Source organism: Accipiter gentilis, chromosome 7, assembly GCF_929443795.1.
Source record: "Accipiter gentilis chromosome 7, bAccGen1.1, whole genome shotgun sequence".
NCBI classification, from domain to species: Eukaryota; Metazoa; Chordata; class Aves; order Accipitriformes; family Accipitridae; genus Astur; species Astur gentilis.
The window spans coordinates 23,803,434-23,829,500 of record NC_064886.1 but is presented as its reverse complement, the minus strand read 5'-3'; the positions used below and the strand labels follow the sequence as shown (position 1 = coordinate 23,829,500).

The following is a 26,067-nucleotide window of genomic DNA, read 5'->3' as shown; positions in this document are numbered from 1 at the left end:
ATGAGACACCACCAGACAGTTTTCAATGACCTATGAGAAAAGAAGTAAACAGAATGCAACACAATGACTTTCCATTGCCGGAAATGACAAAATACAGTGGCAAATGAGCTGATCTAGGGGGAACTTCCTAAGCACAAATCTGTCAAAAAGGAAAACCTTGTCCATGATACACTCAAGCACATCATCTAAATACCAGGCCAATGGGGGCTGCCCGAATTTTCCCTTAGTTCTGAACACGAAAATGGTGGCTGGAATTAATTCAGAAGGTCTCACAACTTCGCTCCTGCGAAGACTGCACCAGGAAGGTGGTGACAGAACTCTTGGCCCACAGTAGTTAGCTGGGGAAAAATGGGCTCAAAAGTGAATGTTTCTGAACCAACACATCTGTTCACATACTGATAAATGGATGGAGGAAAGGGCTGTGACAGGAAGGTCCATTTAAAAAATGCTTATTAAGGAGCATTTGAGTCTGCATTCATCTGATTGATTGACTACATTTTGGGGTGGATGCTGCTTGACCATTCATGATGCTCGAAATATGGTTTAGAACCCACAATCCTCATGGGAATGAAAGTGGGCAGAGCATTTCTTCCAATGATACGGGCATGGCTTATACCTCCCTGTCTAAGCCCTTAGGAGGCCTGAGTCATTTGTATTTCCTGGGTCTGTCTTACTGCATTTGGGTAGCTTTCCTAAGGAAAAGCAACTCAATTAGAGGATACCGAGATAAATAATACGTTCTTATTAGAACTACAGCATAAAAAACAAAGCTCTGCTTTGTTAAGAAACTCAGTTGTCAGAAACCACATGAAAGAGGAAGATTAATTCAACCTTTGGAGGCTGGTCTCAGATGCACAAAGGACAGAAGAAAAGTTAGTGGGACACGGTGGACTAACCCTTCTGCCTCTCTCCTACAATGAGCAGCTGAGAGTCCTTCTAAAAAGGGGATCCAATCAATTAAACTGGTTCATCAGATTTTATACATCAATAAACCAACAGGCACATCTTCAGGGAAAATAGAACAGGTCAAGGCTAAGGAAAAAAATCATTGGACTGGACACAGAATACTTAGCCAGTACCAAAACCCAGAGTCCCTCAGTCCTCTTTGTACATGGAAAATTGCGTGCAGATGTGTTTATTTTTTTTTTTTTTTTTTTTTTTTTTTTTAAAGTATGGGGTGTCCTGCCTTTATGTTAGAGAAAATAAATTTGGGGCAAAAAAAATTCCCAAACAACAAACCCTCTCTACTTAGCATGGGATGTTTTGGGGTCTGTGGTGGTCTGTAACTCCCGTAGGAGGCAGAGACATACTCTTGGAGTGGTCACTCAGAAAATTATCTTCTGCAGACCCCAAGAGGTCTTCATTTTCCTACTCACTCTAGAAGGATAAAGGAGAGGCACAAGTGCACCCCATCAAAACCAGAAAATGGATAAAAGAATATTTTTAGAGCATTGAACTGGCATATAGAACTATTTTCTTATTTAAAAAACAGCATCCAGAAGGGTCAGGCATCTTAGCTAATCTGTGCTGCCCCAATAAAACCCCAACAGTTTGCTGTTGCAGGCACTACTCAGGATCACTTTATTTTATGAAGTCCCTAATGTACTTTCAAGCTACGCTTCAATTAAATTTTATTAGAAGATTTTAAATTTCTAAAAGCATTTTCAAGAAAAAAAAAATCCTGCCAAGCTCTCACTCCGCAAAGGAGGAAGCATCAGAAGCAGTATTTTGTTTTAAAATTGTTATCCTGGGCAAACACTGAAATCCAGGTGCAGGGAGGGTAATACAACAGCTAATGAACATTTCTATCTACTCAAAAAGAAAGGGCACAGAAAGAAACTCTCTTGTGGGTTTCTGAGTCACTTTTGTTTCTTTACATTCAAACCTGTGGATGCTTGGATGGGTGGGAGGGAGATGATGTTTCTGGGAAGCTAAATCACTGGTTGTTGTCAGTTGAAGAGCTCAGGTTTAATGGGATATCCCCTTGGACACCCACAGAGGACAGGTAGGAAGCCATATTTTCAGATGGAACATAAAGCGATGAACTTTCAGGCAAGCTGATGAGGTCATTTCCAAAGATTGACTGACGATCAATGAGGAACTGCTGGGTGCTTTCAAGAATGACATCTTTCCCTAGAAATGCAAACAGACAACAGAAAACTCAGTTTCTGGAAGGCAAGTTACCAGACTACATATGTAGAACTGAAAAGTGGCAAATCCCCACCACAACAGGAGGTGAGGGGCCTCACTCCTGGCAAAAAAAGGCTGGAAACACTTGAGTCAAACCTGGACTCACTGAAAAGCCCAATAAAATCAATGGGAACCTCTGCACGTTGGCAAGCTGGGTTCTGCCTGAATGCTGAGATGCCTTTACAAGAAGAGAAAGAGGGATGACCAAATGGCTGGAGACACTGAGAAGTGGATAAGAGCAGCTTCTCTGCTCCTTCACTCAAGAACTGTCTGTTTTTCCTCATCTTTGCAGGAGACATCTGTCAATTGCCCCATTATTCCAGCATCACGCCACTGCATGGACCAGAAAGGCTTTGCAAACAGGGGATGCTCCTCTTGTGCAGTTCAGCTCCAGTGTGCTTAAGAATTGTCTCCAGCGTAGCTGGGCTTTTAACACCTCTGATGCTCATGCAAGATGCTGAGCTTAAGGTGGAGACTGGAAGTCCTTGAATGACACACATCCCATCAAAACTCTGGGGTGGGGTCAGGTGGCTACAGCACCAAACTAAGGCTCACAAAACCTTCTCTTTCAGGTCTATCCCAGCTGAATACACATGAGAATAATAATATATCACTATTTCAAGACCAAGGAAACACTTCTAGATTCATATCTAAGGTCAATGACACACTTTATCAGAGTCAGTGAGTGGGAGAAGAGCAGCTGGCCAGTTCTCCTGAGGTCTGGTGAAAGGTCTGGAGAAACTGAGACATAACCTTTGCCTCTGGCTGCTAGCAGCTACTGGGTCACCTCCTCTGCAGCAGAATCCAGAAAAAACACAGGACCTGTGCAGCTCTCACTCCCCTTACCCACTTGGACTACCACATTGGTCTTAGGTGTTGATGAACAGGCAGAGAAAACAGTGGAGACACTGATAGATATGATGTGGACCCAAGCAGAAACAGAGGTAGTTCAATTACATTTAAACTTTAGTTTATCTCCCATACTTTTCCTACTGCTCAGTAACTAGCTTAGCAGTTGTTGTGGAAACATTGCTGACTGACAATCACAAAAGTAAAGACAGACACGTGTTTTGTTCCCTCAAAGTGGCAAGTGATCAGTGCTGGATGTTGCATCTAGCTGCTGACATGTTTAACACCTTAATTACATCCCCATTCCTGAGTCTGCAAGAGCTGCTAGTGCTCCTACCTGGGCAGGTGTTGTTAAACGGTGGGTTGAACACTTTTGAGGGCAGCTCAGTTGCATTCTTCTCCAGATCCACTGTGAGTCGCTGCATCTTGATGCAAAAATATAAACTACAATGTACAATTATACAAAGACAGGGGAGCTTGTTAGAACTAGGCCATTTCTGAAAATCACTGCTTCATCAATGCTGCACAACATCCACCAGCAATGCAATCTATCTTCCCTGCCCTGCCTCTCCTCCCAGCCTCACCTGCATTTTGTTAAAATAGCCAAAAGCATGCGCTCAAGGGCAGATATGTCTGAAAGACAGAGCTAAGGGAGATGTAATCCCCTTTTAGCACTGGCTAATGTGATGTGAAGCTCCTGTCACATGAGGAGGCCAGACTAGCATCACTGTGGCTGTCCCTGCCCAGCTGCTGTACAAAGCAAACCCACAGTCTTCTGCAGCCAGCAACAAATATGAAGGGAATTTTCTTTCCATTTGCCTATGGCTGTCTTTAAAATAAAACTAGCTTTTGCTTCTACAGTGCTTCTAGGCATGGAGTTGCTGCAGGTATTACTTCCACACTTCTCTATGCTCATGACTTTCTGTAGGATGAGCAAGGCTAAGGGTAGGCTGCACCAGACGCTGGGAAATTCAGTGGACTCGAGGACTGAACTATTGAACATTGCAGCCTCCCTCTTGGCCCTTTCTCTCACGCAATCCTTTTTAAAAGAGACTGCCCCTTGCTTCTAAGACTTGCTAATATTATCTCTCTCTCAGAGACTCTCTTTCCTAACACTCAGGAAGTGGAATTACCTAGTAAATTCAAAATCATTAAATCAAAACCTGAAAAGGATAGTGATATCATGAAGAAGGCTTAGAGATCTTTTGCACTTCATTAGAATAGATTACACTTTGCTTGTGCATCTGTAGAGATGGTACAAACATCCAAGTCTTTATCTGACCTGGCTGGCAGGGGAGGCTCTGAAAATTCACCCTTTATCAGGCAGGAGAAAGAACCCAGCCATGAAACATACACTTCCTTCACTGTTTGTTAAATCACCATATGCACTTCAGAAATGTATGTGTCAATGTCAATTCCAAACAAATACTGCCAAACAATTTCTCCTTGTTTCTTTTGTAGGGGTATGCATGAACCTCTATTCTAATTGCATGTGGATCTACCGGTCCTAAAATGTACAGGGATGGCTGCACTTTATAAAGGCATATTTTATAAAGAGCTTTGGCACAAAGATACTTTATGAATCTACGGTATTAGCAGGACATGACATTCACACTAAGAGAAAGTTTAGAGTGGCCAGTTTCAATTAAAGACTCCAGGACACCAACACGCCTCTAAACAAGCGCTGGTTGAGTGGGAAAGACAGGTCAAGAGTATAAGATAACACTCTCGGCCTACCCTCAGGAGATGCATACTTGCTGTGCTTTACCACACTCTCCCCTCTGGCTATAAAATAACTAAGCATTCTTCAGTTATGCAAAAGCTTTGCTTCATAATTACTTTATTATTATTATGATACCCAGAAATACACATCTCTTACCGGGGACAGACTGGCTTCCATTTCAGTCAAATTCCACTCACTCAAAGATAAATTGGGATTAAAGACCTGTTGGGAGAAAAACACCATTAGGGCTCTGAAAGATGTAATGGTTCAAGATACTCATATCCCCAGCTGCCTGCAGGAGGTTGTAGCCCTGCTGGCAGAGATGCCAGAAAGCAACTTCTGCCTGTGCCTCAGCTGCTCTGACATATTAACTGAAGCTACAGGCAAAGGCTCGTGTGTGCTGATTTGTAGCACAGCCAGAACAGCAAGAGCTGAGTTGTGGGCACTTGTGCTGATCCACAAGCCTTGCTGCCTGCCAGTGGAGGGACAGCACAGACACCCGGTGCCACAGTCATGTCGTAAACCAGGGCAGGTGTTTGTGTGCACTGCAAGTCAAAGTCTTTTTTTGCTGCTCTTGGATCCTAGGACACTTCCAGACTCATATGTTTTTTTAAAAGCATTCCAAAACACAGTAGCAGATTACTGGTGCATCAATGACTAGAATCCAATTTCTTAAGAAGTCTGGGAAAAGGAGCTGTTGATCTGGGGTACAGTTTTATGATTCATTCTCACTCTTGTGATGTTCAGTTGCACAGAGAGAGAAAAGTGTGTCAGTAACAGGAAAACACCTCCTAATGAGAAATAAGAAACAGGAACCAACAGAGTCAGTGACAGAGCAGGCCACTAGAAAAGCTTTCTGTAAAGTCAAAATCAATCACAGACACTTGGGAACTGGCTTTAAGAGAATAAGATTGATTTTCTAAATTATTTTTCATTCCTGTTTATCCATGCAAGCTTACCCTGTGCCTGTATCTGAAGCACCTCCTCAAGGGAGCATATCTTTGACATATAGATTCTTTGCTATGTACAGAGTTATTTCATTATTGGGAAAAAACCTTTCATATACTGACTATATGTACAAGGAGAGAGAGTGTGAAAGAGAGAAATTATCAAACCTTCATATTTCTACATATATACTGAAGAAAAAAGCCACCATCAATTTCTAAAGAAGAGTCACTGGAGAACTGCACACAGATAAATATCTCAGCAGAGAGAGAATCTGACATTGGCTACACTTCCCAGAGTGTGAGGAAAAGGGGAAGGTAGTAGAGCTAAACAGTCTAGGACTATCTAAGACGCAGAATATGCAGAAAATAAACTAACCCACCCAAAGCAATTACCAAACTAGCTAGAGAGTTGTATTAAACCGATTTTACATAAGTGTGTTAGGTCTCATGATGATGTCTTTACCAAATGCACCGTGTTTTGTGCTCTTAGAAGTTCAAATATGTGTATTTTCAGAAGACATGTAAAAAAGCATCATTTAAAATCTGAAATCCTGCAGTTCTCAGGAGCAGGTCAAAACAGAGCTGTGACTCTACTGGCAGCATGTGACAGATAAAGTGCCACAAAAGAACAAGCAGCACGGTCTATCTGATTTACAGCCCAGAAGTACCGCTGTGAACTTCACAACTCTTTCCCTCGGCCGCCCCAGTGGAGGGAGGGCCTGACACTCACATCCAAGAGGCTGGCGGGCTCCAGGCCGTACTGCTGGCTCCTCAGCAGCAGCTGCAGCCCTTCCAAGCTCCAGTCCGTGCCTTCCAACGGGTCTGAAATATCTGTTCTGAGAAAAGACAAGGGGAAATATTGCCACGAATGAGACTTGCACAGATACATATAGAAAGCAGGACTGAGCAGCCCTCCAACATGAGGTTTATGCTTAAATCTCATTTTGAAAACCAAGAGCCCGCTGCCAGCCTGGGTTTATGCCATATGAGTTGGTTTAATCCTGGAAGTCCAACCCAGCAGAGCACACAGGCGACTGGGCTGATGGTAAAACAAGTGAGACTACTCTCCTGGGTGATGCATGTGGTTTGGGGATGGATAGTCTGTGCACGTATCTCCTCAAGACAGGGAAAACTAAAGCTTTCCTTAGAAGAAATCCTTCTAGGGAGGCACTTGGGACCCAGAACAGGCTGCATTTCCATCCTCCTGGGTCCAAGATGGCCGAATTCCTATTAACGAATGGCTTTTAAAGAAGTGACTTTTACCTGCAGGCATTCAGCCTGCAGGCTACATTTACATGAGACATTCAGCTAAAGGAGCTACTGTGAGGGCCTGCTGTGTTTAATCCCCCTCAAAAGCTACAAAAAATTTCTCTTGAAATCCAGAGTCTTTAAAAAAGGATGATTTTTCTTCTAATAAAATGTTTTTAAGTAGCCAGTGGGTTCAGAAGGAGAAATTTGGTTCTCTGTAAATACCCAAAGGAAAACAGAAGCTTTTCTGATAACCCTATCGAGTGTTTTGGGCCCCCCCCCCCCAGTCCTCCTTACACTGCTGTAGTTGCCATCAAGAATGAATTCTGCAGTTAACTTCCACATCATCCACCAAGCTGCAACCATGCCTTCCTCCTGCTGGTGAAGTCTGCTGTACACTCACCCATGACATCGGTGCTGTTGGGATTTCAGTCTCAGACCACAGCTCCAAAAACAGCTCACCCAGATCACCCTGTGACTGAGCCTAATGACACTGTGCTAATCCCCCTTGCATGCCCTGGCTTCAAAATAACGAAACCTCCATCTCTTTGTATGAGACTTCTGCACTCAATGAGCAAAAACTCCCAACTCTTCATCCCTGTGAGTGACCTCATGTGCTATTTCATGATTTTAAAGCGTGATTTTATACCCTTTTATAAAGCCTTGCTTTGGATTGCCTAGTATTTTACTGAGCCCCTGCAGTTCAAGGAGACAAGCACAGCAATGCAGCTATCTTTCATGGGTTTTCACTCTTAGTCAGAGATGGGGAAGCAGAGATCTCTTGCAGTGTCAGCTCCCCAGTACCTGCCCAGAAGCGTGTGGCCCACGTGATGGTGCCAAAGTGACTGGCTGCCCCCTGAAGATAGATCTAGCACTGACTCAGGAAAGTCACCTTGGAAAGGTGACATAAGGAGATGCAAAGCGAGAACAGACTAAAGAGAAAAGTCTATTTGACTTCACAGCACAGGTGAGGAGAAGAAAGGGGGCAAATTATTTCCTTCTCAAGCCCAAGCCTGGGCCTGATAAATGCTTTGATGCGTTATCAAATATATGCCCTACTTAGTGCAGAGGTGATGATGATGATTGACTGTCATCTTCCATCACTATCTGTGTATTGCCACACAAGTGACACCTTATCACTGCACAGAAACACCAGTGACAAATATTTCCTTATGACTTTATGTAACTGAAGACTCAACAAATGGCAGAGGGCACACAAGCTATAGAGGTGCAGTACTGTCCAGTGGCCTGCAAGACTGCAGACGTGGATGCTGGTCTGGGCTCCAGCTTTCACTTGGACCTTGGGCAAATCCCTCTCACTGCAAAAAAAAGCCTCTTCCTGCTCCCATGGCTCTGATGCACATGCTCTGACAGCTCTTCCTCTGTTGGGTCCTTCAAGCAAGTCACCCACAGACCCCCTACCCCTGTGAACTGTCCCCTGGGCTTCAAGGGTCCTCTAAGCAGGTGTCACAGGTACAGGATGATGCTCACCTGGCTGCATTAGGCGACTTAAAATCAGCCTCCCTTTTCTTCCCCGCTCATGGAAAGAGGGGGCCATGAAACACTCAGGGCCACAGCTCGCTCTCGCTCCCCTCACCTGTCCAGCAATGCCCTTCTGCCTCTTCTCTCAGATGGCTGTGAGGTCCCTGGTGGGGCTGCACCACAGCTCCCTTTGCCTTCCAAAACAGACTGAACCATGGCGACCGGGAGCACAGGCGGCTCAGAGCAAGCCCGGCAGCCTGGCAGGTGGACATCAGGCTCAGCGCTGGCTTTCACTCCAGGGCTGACTGGCTCTTCCTTGATCAGCATGAGGCACTTCTCTCTGTATCAGAGACAAGACTTAGCACCACACACACATCTGCTCCACAAAGGCCTCGCGCTACTGGGAAGGGCAATAGCACAACGGCTTGCTTCCATTTCTCATCAAACTGCCCCACAGGGTGTTTCCATTCCCCTAGATGGGCAAAAGAAACCAGCAACCTTGTTTTCTTTTCAGCAAGCTCCAGAAACAAGCTTAGCTGGAATATCTTCAGTCAATTCATCAGTCATAGCTGTAACGAATTTGCCCCATTTGATTGTTTTGCAAATATGGAAAACACTTTTTTTTTGATCATTCCTCAGATGAGTGTTAGGCTTGAGACAGGTTAAATGGTCACTAGGCTAGAGAGGTTTCCCTGAAAATGAAAAGTCTCCACCCTAGAGATAGGAATGGGATCAGTAAGACCTTCCCGTGCAGGAGTTAGGATTGGACCAGCAAGCACTCCAGCGATACCAATGACACAGGTCAGGACCTTGTGGCCCTGCAGGATTTGGAACAGAAGCTATCAAGATCTGACAGTCCCAGTCAGAAGTTTTATTTGCTTGGAAGCAGAGGTTTGCCTTTTTCCAGTGGGAGAGGCACTCCACGTTATTCCCAGACGGACCTATGGCATTGAAGTTTTGAATAGTAGCATTTTGTAGATAAAAATCCACTCTGTACAACTTACAGGAGATTTTACAGCTCCCTGTGAACCTGCACAACTGGAGCCAAAGTGACAAAGGCATGTAGATCAACAGGCACACGGCATGGAAAAGCCATACTGAAAAAATATTATCTTACAACACTTACAGACTAGCTTTGCTGCAAGACAACACATGAGCATGTCACACATATGGGATGGTAAGTGACACTACTAAGCCTTCCTCGGCATTCCTTTCAGATCGTCTTCTCATCTCGTGAATCCTAAACTCCCACCAGAAGCTCATGTTGATTAGGGAAGTACACACTCCTGAACTCATTAGGGCTGTGGCTGGCTCAGATCCTTGAGTCATGCAGACACAGCACAGATCAGAGGCCACCAGATGGCACTCAGCAATTAGTAGAAATAAGCAACTTAACTTGAAGGTTATATTAAAATTTTTATGCTTTAGAAATGGCTTCCAGGGTTTGTTTTTTTTTTTAATCTGGAGCTCTTTACATGCTTCTAGCTAATTTTATGGCTATGGTTCAATTATAAGGCAGATTTACAGGCAATTTCTAGAGTATAACTGCCTTGCCTCTGTGCCTGAGAAACTGTTTCCATGATTCATCTGTCTACTTACTTTCCACTGACATAGTTGTAGCTATTCTGCTACTAGCCCTAAATACACTGCATGCCTGTGGCAGGAAGAGATAAGCATTAAAATACCCCTGCATTCAGTTCTTAAGTTACTGGGACCTTTTCACAGAAAAGTTGTCAAACATCGGAAGTTGTTGTGATGCAACCTTTCTGTTCTCATTAGCAGAAAGATGTACAGTTTGATTCTGTTTCTTCTTTGTCAAAGCCAAAAGGAAACTTCCTTTCTCTCTCCCTCTCTCAATAAACCCAACAAGTGTTAGCATCTCATTTATTTGATAAAGTCTGAGACAGCCTGTCTTGAGAACAAAATATAAAGAAGCATGGAATACTTCTCAAAGAGGTGAGTGGGAGTTCTCAGCATGAAACTCATGACTTTGTTGTGAAAGTTATGCTGTTATTAGCCCTCCCTAAGTCGGGGAAACTGACCCATATTGCAAACTGGAAAAAAGTATTCCATCCCACCATCTCTATAGAGGTTTGCGAATTAGACAGAAACTTTGGTACAGTTACAGCCAGGAAAAACTCTTTTGAAGTTATGCAAGTCCACACCAGACCCTCCCTGTTTTTAATCACAAACATGTTTACCTGTCATTTTCAGGAGGGGATTGCATATTTATTATGTTGGATGGTGATGCCTCAGTAACATCAGATATGATGGGTCCTCCAGCAATTGCAGGGCTGTTTAAGCAAGAGGCAGGTTCTGTTGATGGCTGAGGAAAGCAAAAATCATATGGATTTATCCTTCTGGGGCCCAGAACAAGTCCAAGGCCCTATCTGAGTTATAGTCAGGGTTTACTCACTGTGCCCTTGAGTCCTCCTTGTACGGAAACCAAGAAAGATTTTACCTACTATGCAACATTATAATTTCCTCTGGTCTTTCCTCCAACCATGCAGAGGTGCAGGTGTAAAATAAGCACTGTGACTGAAGTGTCAGCTACTGAGAGGTTTTACCATGTCTGACATTTTGCCTAGACTGCTTAGCTTTCTCTGGAGGGAAAAACTGAACACAGCCCAACAGGGGAGTATGGCTCTCTCATGGCAATTCAAGTATTTTAACTGTATGACATAAGTGTCGTGTGTCTGGTGTCTGCTTTGGTGGGTTAGGTGTGGTGGGGATCCCTCAGCAACTGCAAAAATCTGGCTCTGGTCAGAAAGATCATAGTACCCACTTCTAGAGCATACTTCTGCCTTTCTCCCCTTGAGATAAGCCAGGCTGGAATAACACCAGGGAGAATCTGGTGTGCGGGGTATGCCTTTCCCTCCCACAACCCATGGCCTCCCACATGAACGTGGCAGCACAAGCACATGCAAGCATGTGCCCCTCCCTGAAACAGGGGAGCTGAAGAAGTAATAAATGTCACTCAGATTTGCAAACCTCTTCTCTTCTTCACTGCCAAACTCTTGCTAAACTACTTACTCTGTAATCTGCATTATTACTTCAAACATTTTTCCACCCTGGCCAAAGAAATCCCACAAAGCTCAGAGGCTGGCATAAACCTACCGACTGTATGAAATAGGGGTCATGCAGGGGGTCTGTAGACAGATGCCGGCTGAACTTGGCCACTTGTGGAGCTGAGATCCCATTGTCAAGCATCAGAGGTCTGTAAGGAGAAACAGGTTTGTTTTCCCAGCACGTACTGACTGGTTCCTGGTTGCTCATACAAGAAATGTCTCTCAGCCAAGGGTTGTTTTCCCCTGGGTACTCTGGTTTTTTTCTCAGCTGTAAGGTACTTTCTTGTCCAGTGTTACCAACAAGGAAGGGAAACAACAGTTTTGGAGGATGTCACCATTAAAAAAGGGCATTAGCCATATACAGAGGGGATGATCCAGGTTTTCTAGATCTTATTTGAAAGATGCAAGTAAAATAACAAATTCAGTTCGTATTTTGAACTGAACAAATTCAATTCATACTTTCTTCTAATTGCTAGTGGTTTCAAGCTCTAGGCTGGATCCTCAGCTTGTTTAACTGGAGGTAGCTATGCTGAAATTATTAGTGCAATACTGGGAATTCAGCCTTGTTACCAGCTCCCTCACGCTCAGGGCCACTTTGGCAAAACTACATCTCCGTACATAGCACTGCATAAAAGGAACTTGTGCCACCCACTAAGTAATTAATAAAACACAGGGAGACACAAAGCAGACCAGAGCCTAAACTCACTGCATACAGGCTTTTAAAAAAAGACTGACAGGCTTTTATAGATGATCACTGACAATAAGAAGCGTGTCTGCGTGCTGGGTCCTGTAGCAGGAGAGCTTTATGCATAGTAAATGATTGAAACCAAGAGCAAATGAGAAGAAGCCTCAAAATGGCACTGCCTTTCTATCACGAAACTTCCTGGGTGGCAGTCCTTGGTTTTGTGATACAGTCCCAGAGAAGCTGGGAACTGGTATATTTTGCTACACACCCACTATTGTTATTGCTGTGACGATCCTATAAAACTGCCTAGCAAATCCCTCTTCTCCTCCTACTGTCCCACAGTCAGGAAAAGCATGTTCAGGGTTCATTTAGAAGACAGTGATTTGGTGGAGGTCACCAGGGAAAGCCAACAGTTTTTTCCACAGTAATGTCTAACAGGCTTGACAGAAGATAATTCCTAGCTCCCTTCATCCTACAGACACTGGAGCTGGATATGTTGGGAGAAATTATGGGTTTGCTTTGACTCCAATTAGATCCCACAGTGAAGGGCATTATACAGCAGGACACAGTGACCACAGTGCTTGAGAGCTCAGTGTTGTCTAAGAGCTCGCTTAACAGGCTTTTTCTATCCTATGACATTAACTAAAGACACAGAATAAAAAAGAATACTTGAATCATCCTGACATGGACCTTGTTATGGCATAACCTGCCCTTCAGTATGTACCGAGATACCTTAGCCAGCCCTGCAACAATTACAAATTTCTAATTGTCCAGCTCTCTGCTCCAGGAGCCACAAATGAACCTCCCATCCAACATTTCTTATCAAAGTAACTTTAGTGTCTAACCCGCCTAACAGTATCCCAGGTCAGATGTGCCCATCCTGCCCAAACCTACCCATTGCTCCCAGTCAGCACTCTGGTCTGTGCCAACAGTTGTTCCAGGCTGTACGCTATGCTTTCCTGCAGTCATTTAGAAGAGGCAGGAAAACAAAACTGTGAAAGGTAAAACATTAGAGGTGCAGATATAGACACAAGAGCTGAGGTTCCTTGAAGACAGACCTTTGTGTTTCCAAGGAAGCAGAAACTCAAATTAACATGCACAACACTGTGCAAATTGCAGCTGGGTTGTATCGGTGTGATCCCTCTTCATAAGAAGGTCAATACAGTCTGTGCTCTTCTGCCCCTTTCAGCACAGTTTCTCACTAATGATTTGCTTTTTTCAAAAAGCAGTGGTCTAAGACAACATTTCTTGGACTGCAAAGCTGTTACAGGGAGGGCACAGCGCTGACCGTGGCAATTAGAGATCAGATCCAGCATCTCATTTCTCTGCTTCCCCACTCCACTGGAGGAAAATTTCCCCATTCATGAACCTCAGTGGCTCAGAGCAGCTGATATCCTCCCCTTGAGCCCTCTTCTTTGCTACCATTCACTTTGCAGTGTTTATCCCTTCCAAGAGGCTCAGTAGAGTGGGTAGACAGAGGTAAGCATACCCAGCTTGCTTGTACAGATTATGGGCTCCTTCATTCAATCCTGTGTTTCCTTTACAATCCTCATGAGAAGACTCAGCCAAGAACAAGGACACTGACTTAAAGAAAATCAACTCCCCTGAGCAGCAACTCCCCATTCTTGGGAAGTCTGGCTCCTTTCTTGAGGCATGGAGAAGTTTCTGAGTTGCCAAAGGCCACAAGGTAATAAAGGCGGGAACTGGAGGCAGGTCCCTGCCCTCAGCCTGAGCCACAAAGGCAAATTCCTCTTAGTAGCCCCTCTCCCCTCTTTAGATCACAAGCACCACAGAGCAAGAAATGCATGGCTGCTCTCCTGGAAGGCACAAAGCTTCCTAATTCAAGCTCCTCTATTCACTTGCCTTGAAGAACTTATTTATGACTCTAAAGATACCCCATAGCTAAAATCTTTCTCCCCCTTCCTCTTTGTAAGGCCTGCAGGTTGCATGCCACCAAACCTGTGTCAAATACACACCCCATTCAGTGACTGTGGGTCAAACTAAAGGTGTCTGTGAGCTAGCTGGGCCCAGCCGTGCTGCTCCTGATGACAAGTGGCAAAACTGGAACCTGTAGGACCAGCAGTGGGGTCCTGCCCGTTACCCTCCCACTAGGTAGTGTTCCCATCTCCCATCACACTCTGCGTTCCCCAAATAAAGGTCATGAGCTGACACGGTGCTTCTCTAAAGACCACTGAATGGGGCATGTCAGCAGGTCTGACTCGGCAGTTCAGCCCATTCATTTCCCATCACCATGGTGCCCCGGTCCGGTGACCGCCTGTCTGGGCGAGCTGAGCTTGTGCTTTTAGTGAGGGGGCAGCATTATGCACCCGTGAGCGTGTGCGCACCACACAAGGGTACTTACAGCTTCCTCTTTATCCCAGTGCTGCTAGGGCTTGATTGGAGCTGGCCAAACAGAAACTGAATCAGCTGTCAGGAGAGATCAAAATCCGGTGTTAATCAGCAGAGTGATTCAGCACTCCGTGCTCTTGCAGCCATTCTTATCTCACACATTCCTCCCTCCTGACACCACCCCAAAGCTGGGAGCAGCCATGATATGTAGGAGCCAAATTGCATGAGACACCAGAGCCCAAAACAGGACTAAGCTTTCCAAGAACTCAAATGACCTGCCTGGCTTTCAAGCAATACAGCCAGGTGCCTGCTTTGCGCAAAGGCTGCCAGATGCATGTGCTCAGTGCTTTCTCCCTTCACTGCTGTGCACGCAGAACACCAGCTAACCCTATTAGACTTGGGAATCTGCTTGTGAAGTACACATGCAAACATTCCTAGGCCTGGAGTTAGTCTTGGCCTCTGTAAAAGTACACATGCAAACATTCCTAGGCCTGGAGTTAGTCTTGGCCTCTGTAAAAGTCTTTAGAGACCTTTATAAGAGGCTCTATACAGTCTGACAAAGACTTTGCAAATGAAAGAGGCAACCCTCTAGGGGAGTCCCTCCACGGAGGTCTTCACTCTTTCAATTGAGTTTTCCAGCCCTGTAAAATTCAGTGTTGATATAACAGGACACTAAAAGAGATGCAGAATGGCTTTGGAGAGGAATCACTTCGCAACATTTTCCTAGGTCAGCTTGAACCTAATGCTCTGCTTTGACCTCCAAACAAAGCTAGCATTATTATTATTATATATCACAGCTGTCTCTTACTCATTGCTCAATATAACAAAATAGAGTTGCATAAATGCCTCTACAATGAGTGGTGTGGTTGGTCCAGCCTCAGAGCTGGAGGAAGGTTTGATAGCCTCATGCATTTCTATCCAGTCCTATGACTCTGTGATGCCACGTGAGGATCAGAACGTGGCTCCCAGGGGGACTGGGAAATGTGACATGCTCAGTCATGTCAGCACCACCTGGGAATCACTGGAGAGGCCTTTTCTAGTACTGGTCATGCTAGGTTTTAAGGGAGATGGCTTCTCAGTGCTCCTTCAGTCTAAAAGGTTGTACAGTAATTCCTCAACTATGCCAGTAACACCAGAAAACGCAACAGTTGCTGGAGGTCCCCACTGGGGGAATGGCTAGCCAATTCTGCTGCCTGCAGCTTCAGTACTAGCAGGAGGGAGAGGCTCCTCTCTCGTACAAAGGAAAGAGGAAAGATTTGGGGAGCCCAAACTTACCGGTACAACCAGAACACAGCCAATACAGGGCAATTACTGAGAGCTGTGCTCTCTTGCTTAGGACGTCGACAGAGAAGTGGTTTCTAATATCACAGCAAGTACTGACAGGGAAATTAAAATCTTTTTCTCAAAGGCATAATCTATGCTTTGTTAATGACCACTTTCCATAGGACACGTAAGAGCATTGCACAATTTGAAAGAGGGAAAATAAAATTTACCGCAATATCAGAGTGTAGAGAAGATTATGGGACAAGAAAAAAAAAATCAGAAGAGGACATGTACCATGCAGTACAAGTGAGTTTGGAGATTATATGACCACTACCTTGTTGATCACCTTCTGTTGCTGTGAGTGGTTCTGCCGGAGAGAAACAACTTCCCGCCAAAGAACTTCATTTTGCCTGAAAGTGAAACAGAAACTTGCCGTGAGCACAGAAACATCCCAACAGCCTACAGTGCTGCCATGATGCACAGTAGACCCAATTGTGCAAAGTCTGTCTCACTTTGGGGCTCTTGCAGTCCTTGGCTCTTTTCAGGTGTCCCAAACGGGGTCAAACAATTGCTTTCCTTGTTTTCCTTTGACCTCAAAAGAACTACAGACCAAAGCATGGAGTCAAAACAAAGAGAGGGTAACAAGAGGACACGTGTGTTTAGTTTTAGTGGAACATTTGGGCCAAAGTCAGAATTTCAGCAAGGCCTGATTTGTGACTTTGAATGATTTGGATCACCAAGACTGTTTCCTGTGGGAACCAAGAAAGCCCAACCTCTCCACAACTGCCCCCAGTGCTCCTAAAGACCAAGAGATCCTATGGATAGGGATCCTATGTATTCTGCCTGCTGAAACCTCATACACATGGTGGTACAAAAGCATATTTGGGAGTGACTGGAGCAGCTAAAGGGATGCTTCTGCATCTGAGAGCCTTGAACTAGGAGGACTGTAATGATTTTATTAGTGGGAGTCACTAATTTCATCCAGCACAGACCTGTGTCCAGCTTGCAATTGCATAGAGCATATTTATTTTCTGTCTGCAAATGCAGCGCACAGGGGAGTTTACAGGCTTTCTTGAACAGTCAGCCCCAGAAAGTGGGATGGGGAGATGCAGAGTTTATTTACTGTGCTGCCTCCAAATCTGGAGGCCAGCCAAGTGCATGCTGCAAAAGGTTTTGCCAGTCAATTTATCACAAGAGTATATGGATGTACCAAAACTGACAGGCCAGCAAAACCTATCATACAGGTGAAAGTTATAAATCCTTTTGCTTTTTAGTCTTTCTAGTGTGGATGCTAAAACTGGGAAGATAAGATCCAGGGCTTGAAAGAGCACAGTAGCTGCCCTAGTATAGCAGCTTGTACAGCAAGAATCTCTGCAGTGAACTTTCTGTACTGGTACTGACAGGATTTTCAGCAAAGCAGCTTTCCTTAGTCTGACAGCTTGTACTGGAGTTAGGTCCTAATGGTTCTTCACCAGTGTAAATTTCTTAACATGGTTTCAGCCTGGGATTACTGGTCTATCTTAGTTTATAAAATTGTATTATTTTCATCATTTGAATGCAGTGTTGTCCTTTGCCAGATGGAGGAAGGGAACAAGCAAATCAAAACAGAGAATAAACTAAAAGCAAGGCCAAATCATCAATACTGGAATTCCTTAAAAATTATGTAAGATACAAACCTAGATACTCTTTCATTGCCATTGTGCCTGGATTTCATGGTGTGATTTCATGCATGTGCTAAGTGTGGGAGTCATTAAAAATTGAGGAGGATTAAAAATATTTATCCGTTGCACGTTAGGTGCTGGGCTGGAGTGAAGTTTCACAGCATCTGGTGTTCTCTCAAGGCCCAGGAAGTCAGTGTCATCTGGTGATGTATGAATATCAGCTTTCATTATAAAAGAAGGGCTTTGGGTCTTTTTGATCATTCAAATGCTTTTTAAAAGAAGTTCTCTGTAAGGATTAAAATTCTGGAGGCAAATAAAAACCTTTCCAAGTGCATTATTTATAAAAGTGTATCCATTTACTAAATTCCTAGTGACCATGTCTGACAAAAAATCCCAGAGTCTCAGACAGCTAGATGTCAGGCAGCCACACGCAAGATGCATTGTACTTGCTCATTTTGCTCTTATACAACAATTTTGGCCATGTCAGAAGACATAGTCTTCAGAGAGACAGGTCCATGGACTAAACACTACAGCAGTTCCTGTGTTCTCTTACATTTTAGGCCAGTCATATATTTTGGAGGTGGAGGATGAAAGAGGTTTTTTTAATTATTTTTTTAATAGCTGGAGTGGACACCACCGCACTTCTGCCAAGGGCTCTTCTACATGTGAGAAACAGTTAAATCTTTACCATCATTTCTATCTGGAGGAAATACAGTTATCTGAGTTAAGTCCCCAGGTTATACACATACTTCCTACATGGCCTACTCTGTGCTTTCCTCATCTGCAAAGGAAAACATAGAAGTAGAGAATATGTCTACCTATCACAGAAGACAGAGGCTGAGCATTAATTCATATTTTATAGATCATGGGGGCTGCGCAGAAATCCTACGGTATTGTTTCAAGCACATCTAGTCCCTATGATTAGTCCCTGGCTCAGCATGTGCTCCCTGGGAGGGAGGTGTGTAAAGCTCCTCCTTTCAAGCATTCCCCAAGATCAACAACTCTAGAGAAACAAATGCCCATAAGAAGCAGGCTGAGTAGGATTCAACTCACTGCTTCATGTCCTGCACTTGACACTCCATGTTCTCCTGCTGACTTCTCAGTATCTGTACCTCGTATAGCAACCTGCTGAGGTCCTCCTGGCGCATCTTGGTCTCCTCACTTTTCACTACCGACACCTGAGGAGGAAAAATCAAAGGTGGATTCTACCAAGCAAGAAGGGCTATGAACAGACAAGTCATTTCTGTGGCTGTGGTGCAGGCCTTCCACCAGCCAGGCTCTGACGTGCTGAAATACTAGGACAGGCATGTGCACAAGTCTGAACTATCCTTAGGTTGTTATTATAAGGGCCAAAGGGATAAAATAGAGCAAAGAGCAGGACAAATCCTTTTGTACAGAGGGTCTGTTGGCAGCAGAACATTCCAGACCAGAATGGGGACTTATTTCAAATCAGCTGGTGGGTGGGGGGGAGGAAGTATTTTGAGGACCAGGGAGGAATTGAACTAGGTTCCTTGATCAAATCTTTCTACTTTAACTACAGAGGCACCCAATCCAGCCTCATGTTTTACAGGTATGAGCCTGAGGTAATGCTTCAAATTGACATATTACACTTGGATTTCCAGAAGGCTTTTGCTGAAGTCCCTTTTCGGAAGTCGCTATGCTAATTCAGTAAGAGAACAGCCCTTTTGGGCATTGATAACAGGTTAAAAGACAGCAAACAGAGGGCAGGAATAGGTTTTCTCTCCTATAATGACAGGAGCTGACTGTTGGGAGACCCTGCAGGAGTTAGACTGTACTTATCTAGAAAAGCAGGTAACGATTCAAAAGCAGAGTCACGCGAAGCAAGCATGGCTGTGCAGCACTACATGAAGGTCTCATGATACCGAGCGACAGGGCAAAAAACCACAGGCAAAACTCTGATGAAAGCCAAGCCCTGCAAACTGAAGACCCCCACCACAACTGCATGTGTGTATGGAGAGGACAGAAACCAGACCACAGGGTGATCTTGGAGTTATGCTGAGCACTCTGTAGCATGGGGGGCTGTGGTCTGGAAGCAAGCAAGCATTTTGGGAGTTATCAAGAGAGAAATGCAGCTGTGGTAGAGACCCTCACAGTGACCATGGAGTGCTGTTCTGTTCAGTCCACCCCAAAAAAGGGATGTGGGAGGGTTAGAAAGGCACAGGGCAGAGAGCCATGGCAGCAGGCACAGAGGGCTCCTGCTCAGGAAGAAACGAGGCGTTTTCCGCTCGAGATGTCTGAGGGGCAGGAAACAAGTATTCACTACTTCTCTCCTAGCAGAAGGCCCAGGGGAAACAAATTAAATCAAGGGACAGCAGGCTTAAAGCAAACCAAGGGAGCTACGCCTCCACGCAGACCCTTAGTTAAGCTGTGGGCCATACTGTTGAGGGATGTTTTGAAAAAGGACCATGCAGCCTCTGCCCGCCGGTGGTATGGAGCCTTCTAGAACAGGGGTCTGCCACACCTCAGCCTTCCCGCCCAAGGGGGCTCAGCGGGGGGCCTGCCGAGGCCTGGCTGCTGTGCGTCCCCCCGCCCGGCACCCCCTCACCTTCCTCTTGATGTGCTCCAGGAGGTGCTCGTGGCCCTGCAGGAAGCAGAGGTGCTGGAACTCAGTGTCATCCCGCTCGGGCTTGACGAGACCCCCCTGCTCGATGTTCACCACCTTCCTGAAGCCGTCTGCGTGGAGAGGGCACGGCTGAAGGGCCGACAGAGGCAGGCCCTCCTCCTCACCTCTCCCCCATCACTTTTGAGGATGTTTCTGTTCACTCCCCCCACTTTCTGAGCTGCTCTGGTGCTCAAGGCACAGCCATGTCCCCTCCCCACGGCTGGGCACGCTTTTGGGACATATCTACAAGAAAGCCAGACCAAGGGAGAGCCCCGTGCATCCTGCCGGACACCCTGTGACTCTGGGGACATGCTGCCGCTGGCCCATGCTGTGAAAGCCTCACTGGCAATCGCTCGGGCATGCCGGTCTGTCTGCCAGGAGCTGAAACGCCTGTCCTTACAAAATCTCTAGTTTGATTTGCAAGCCAAAGGGATTCAGGGGAAGGTTTTTCAAAGGCACAGACCAGCATCAGATGCCGCTTTTGGGAAAAAGGGTCACAGGCACCTTTGGAAATCTACTTTGACTACTTCTCTGAAGTCCTAGAAAGGTTTCTAAACTATATCTTAAGACTGGCCTAAAAATTGCAGTAGGGCTACTATACAGTTAAATAGCAAAGTTAAAACTTTACTGAGGAACTTTGTGAATTAGTCATTGAAAAACTTGCAAAAACGATCAGAAAAGAACCGTATTTAATACAATTGTGGTCTAGATGTGGCTGAAAACTATACCTAAACCTCTGTTAAGGGGTGAAAATGCCCAATCGGCAAGGCAAGGTTTGCAGGGAGAAGTACTGTCCATAATTAGCTTAGTGATATGGCTGGGAAAATGGATAAGCTCTGGGCATGTTACCCTCAAAAGAAGCAGTTTCTGAGGGAGGTGTCACAGTACCAGGTAGCTGGAAAAAGCCCCGTATAGAATAAAATGGAAAAGAAACAATAATAGGTCATCAAATTGATGCAAAAGAAGCGGGAAACCGGGTAGCTGAAATTTCTTAGCTCACATCTTACGATTTAATCTAACAAGAAATTTCATGCTGGAATCTAAGGTCAATACAAGGAAATTGCTCCCCTGGCATCTGAGAGGCAGGTCCTCTTTGGCAAAATCAATTATGCCACAATAACATGTATATGTGAGAGCTCAACTTTTCTATCCACAGTTCTCTTTCATGCCTCCCATCCCACCCCCACTTTCTGTCGCTCCCCCCCGTGTCTGTAGGACCCACATGGCCTGAGGATCTGGAGGTTGAACTTACACATGTTCAGCTGCCGGACGAAACTGGCCATGTTGTTGTGTTTGAAATACTTGGGCAGCACCTCTTTGGCAAAGCGTCCTTGGTCGAACACATGGAAGCTGGTGCCATTCTGCAAAGGAGACAAGGACAAAGGTGAAGTCAGAGGAGCGTCCCTGACCATGAGAGGGGCCCAGGAGGAGGTGATTCCCTTGAGTCCTACAGCAGGGGAAGTCGTGCCCTCTGAATTGTCACCTTGAAGCTGAGAAGAGTGACAACAGCCTTCAATGATGGATGTGCTCCTTTCCGTTCTGGTACAGTCAGTTTTGATCTTTTTCTACTAAACTTTGCTACTGCTTAGTTCAGAGCCTTGGATGTGAGAAAGAAACTACAGATTTTACACACAAATAGCTGGTAGCTTGTGATTGTCCACCCTTGCGTGGACCTCACAGAAAGATTCTGGTGTCTGAAGAAGGTCCTGGAAAGTGGGAATTGCCATTATAACCCCTCGATCTGCTTGTATAGGTCTAACTCTGACCCATCTGCCCCAGAGTGCAGCAGTCCTGGAGGAAGCGCTGCCTGGAGACGTGGTACAAGAAACAGCAAGGCAAGAAAGCAAATCATCCCTGGAGACACCACACTGATCCAGAAGCACTACGCACCTTCTCTTGACTGGTTTTCAAAGTACACAGCCACAAGGGCAACCGCAAAACGTTAACAGTCATGCTTTACAGTCCAAGCTAGCAACATGCATGTTAACCCGATAAGACATCCGTTTCGGAGGTTGCATTGCCAGGATCTGTGATTGCAAAACAAGGCAAAGTGCCTGGGATTGCTGGCAGAGACAGACACATGCAGGCCATCTGCTTCCCCTGCCTGGCCTTCTACCTGCTGACAGTTTTAAGCTGGCGCAGAAAGGGCCTGTGAGACACCACGCACTGAAGCTGCCTTGGAACTTCTTGCAAACAGCAATCCACGTGACTTTTTTAAGCAACTGATTTTCAGCTGTAACCAACAAGTAGAAATAACATTTTCTAAATCTCTGACCTCAACAGATCAGTGTCTCCAGGACATGGTGACAGGGGGACCACCTTAAGTCCTACCTCTGCTCCAGATGGGGAGGCAGCACCAGGAATTTGGAGGAATGAAGACTCTTGATTTCGGACGTTGAGTTTGGGGCACACATGGCATTTTTGTAAACTTGCAGAGAACGGTATCTTCCAGGGGCTCACAGTGGCTTTGCTTGTGGAGAGAGAAAGAGCTGCAAAGAGCTACCTGGGCAAGCACCCAACCGTGCAGCCTAAGCTCTCCACAGCTTTACTGAGGGACAGGCAAGATGCAGAGACCTATGCTAGGGCCAAGACATCAGCAGATAGTTGGGACTTAGCAATTCAGCTGCAGCCCAGTTTCAAGGGACAGCTAGCTAAAGACACCAGGGTCTGTGCAGTGTTGGCAGGGAGGGGTCTGAGACCAGCACAGCCATAGTCATCCTCCTGCTGTGTTCAGCGTTATTACCGGCAGTCAAGTGGCGCGTCAGCTTCAGGGGTTATTTCACAGCAGAGTGGGTTTTGACAGAGGACAGTGTTTCATAAGAGTGAGCACTCAGGCTCTGTGTGCAGTTGGAGCGTACCAGGGGTGCGTGGGTCCCACCACGCACCCATCACAGGGTCTGTAGCTGCATGGGTGCTCTCAGGGCTGCCTGGAAGTTTCTAAAACAGGGAGTGTAATTAGGACCACGAGAAAGTTCAGCAACTAAAGAGGTGCAGGTATATGCCTGTAGCCTGCCTGTGGCCACCAGAAAACAGGCAGCTGGCAAACCCTGCTGCCCTACTTGTTGCCACCATCACCAAACGGTGCCAATTCCCACTGTGCTCTGGCTCTGTTTGCCAGCTCTAATGGTTAACCCTGTGCACCCACAGACACATGACTCTGGGTCAGCTATACTTCTTGCTCCATGTTCACTGCTGCAAACACTGAACATGACTGTTTGCCTTGACGGTGCCCTTTGACCATCACCAGGGTCTTTCCTATCATTCTTTTCCCCATGCAGCAGAAGCAAAGGCTAGTCAAGTGCTTAAGAGATTCACTAATAATCCGTAAGCTGAAGTTATCCTCACAGACTGATCTCGCAGACATGGTAGCAGGGACCAGGGTTTCCTAACACTGCAAAGGCTGTTCGGGGGACAGAGCTGGTTTATCCTGCTTCCCTTGTGCTTCTGCCCACTCACTCTCTCTGGGATACAGCTGCGTGTCCCAGGCTGGGCAGGCTGATGTAAAATGAGAAACACAAGGGTTTTGTGTACCTGAACATCTCCTTATGGCCTCTCTCGAGAAGTCATTCCTTTGAATTCAGGACTGCAATGTTCTCAGAAGCTGGCACACCCGAAAGGGCTCCTACAGACACAAGAGACTTTGGAGTTACTGTGTGTTCACCGATGAACCGTGCATGTGCCAACTTGTTCCCACACAGCAGCTGTGCCTTGCTTGTCTTACATCATGGGAGGGCAAGCTGGGAGACACTTCTCTGCCCAAGGCAAAAATCACTCTGCAGCATGTCAGTCTTGGCAGATGCTTATCTTAACTGTTTTTGACAGACCCATGATGACAGACGCCCTATGCCCTGCCCAGGCAAGCTACTCCAGTAGGAGTTCTTCCTAACTGCATCTTCCATTTCAAAAATTCATTTAATTACTTCTGGTCCAATCTACCATGGACACAGACAGCAGACTTTTCCTTTCCACCTTACAACAGCCTTTAGTGTATATATAAACCACTACCACATTTCCTCTCCATCTCTTCTGCTTCATGCTAAGAAACAGTTCGTAAAGTCCTTAGAGGTCCTGTTTTCTAAGAGTTCTGATTATGTCCAGAAATCTTAGGCATGCACACAATTTCTCAACTCAAACAACACTGATAGATAGAAAAGGAAGAACATGGGAAACATGGGAGCATGCAACATGGGAAACTTAGACATCTAAAAGCCTTGCCAAAACCTCCCAAGAACATAGCTGTAGCTTATGTTAGGTTGCAGGAAAGCAGAGCATGGTGGTGGTGGGCAGTCAAAAACAATAACATTATAAGCGTAACAGAGAGGGGACTATTTATACGTTAGAAAATCCTTCCGAGTTTGAAAGTCCTTATTTAAAACACACAATGCCAAAACTTGGTCGTTCTCAGAGGTATGGCCACGTAATACCAACATCAGAAAGCAACCATTGCCTTGGATAACAATGCAGCTCAAATCCTCTCTCAAGTTTTGAATGAAAACCCTGCTGGACATAAACACATGACGGAAAGGCTGCTTCAGACTTTTTTTCCCCTTTAAATCTGCTTTTGTTATAAATCCTTGATTTTGGAGAACAAGTTTTTGCACACAACTTATTGGTAACTTCCTGCTGAAGACAAATCCCATTATTTGCAGCAAGTCTTAGTCAGGTCAAAAGCACAACGTGGTGTCAAAATGCTGTAAGAGGGGGACAAATAAGTCATTTTATTTCTCTGATTGCACTTAGTGTATTAATGCCTCAGTGACAAATAAGAAGCCAAAGCAAAGCAACCTATCCCTATGAAGTTATACAGACAATACATACACACATCACCATGATCATCACACAGACTTGTTGAAAAATCAAGTAAAGCTCTTCCAAAATGTGAGTAATTTAGGGTGCCGGTCTGAGATCTGTTTAAACTTTAGATTTTAGCCTGAGGTCTGAATGCTGTTTATCTGCTGCCTTCTACCAAGGCATTTGTGAAAGGCTGCTAAGAAACACATGTGAAATAATACAAACAGCAGTAGAATTTTTTAAGGGCTTTGCACCTTTTCTAGAAAATTTTAGGGAACCGCAGATTGAAGCAAGGTGAAAAACCTCTCTCTCAGTCTGGATTTTTAGAAGATTCAATATTAGACACCCTTTAAGATGCTTCAAGCAAAATGTGTAAATATTGTTCTTAAAACACTCCCAAACCAGTTGTCCCTTTGAAACAGAAAAGCCACAATATTGCAGATAAATAATGTCAAGTCAAGTATATCCAAAAGGCCCCCTAATGAACTATTAGTCCTTTCAGTCTCCCAGTTAGCTGGCCAGCACTTGTCAAGCAAAGGGAAGCTGCTGTGCAATGCAGTACTTTGGCCTTGCACCTGGGTTTTTCCTGGTGTTGCAGGCACTTGGTGACACCCGATATTTGCTGTACTTACAGTACTCCAGCAGATGAGATGGTTCGTTTCAGGATCTTCCACCAGCGTCCAGAGTTTGGTTAGGAAGGCTGGCACATTGCTGGAGTATCCATCCATCACCAGAGAGCTGGGTGAATCCTGCATAGTTTTTCAGTGTCCCAGCTACACTAACCCCATTGCTCTTGGCGTGCCTGCCTCCCTGCACGCGCGTGCGTCCGACAGAGAATGAACCACCAAATTTTATCCCAGGCCAGTGGAAAGTAGGCTCCCAGGGAGTCACATCAGCAGTGCTGCCTGCACTCTTAAAAACTCAGCACAATGCAATGGCATCACCAGCCCCAGAGAACAATACACAGAATGAAAATGCACTGCAGCCGATCTCACAGAGCTGTGAATAAATACGCAGCGTCATGCAAAGGGAACACGTGCTACGCACCTTATGCTGAGAGGTTAGCAAGTCACCAGAGTGAACCCACCTGCCGAAAGTCTGTGGGATGCCCAGGCACAGCAATGTCAGGTTTGTGAAGGCACCTGAATTATTATTTTGGAATTTTCCTGTCCTAAACTTTGGCTGGCA

At 45.4% G+C, this 26,067-nt stretch overlaps 1 protein-coding gene across 1 annotated transcript; it reads right to left on the bottom strand.

Annotated features, from left to right (window-relative positions):
- Window positions 1-1,900: 1,900 nt before the first annotated feature.
- On the bottom strand, window positions 1,901-25,634 carry HSF4 (heat shock transcription factor 4). The gene is made up of 13 exons (XM_049804371.1): window positions 25,512-25,634; window positions 21,341-21,449; window positions 20,032-20,159; window positions 18,519-18,643; window positions 16,139-16,214; window positions 14,555-14,619; window positions 11,557-11,656; window positions 10,641-10,765; window positions 8,555-8,779; window positions 6,440-6,545; window positions 4,919-4,984; window positions 3,377-3,464; window positions 1,901-2,133 (listed from the first exon to the last, which is right to left on the bottom strand). The coding sequence occupies exons 1-13, from the start codon at window positions 25,632-25,634 to the stop codon at window positions 1,937-1,939; spliced, it is 1,533 nt and encodes a 510-aa protein (XP_049660328.1). The 3' UTR covers window positions 1,901-1,936.
- Between the last annotated feature and the right edge of the window lie 433 nt (window positions 25,635-26,067).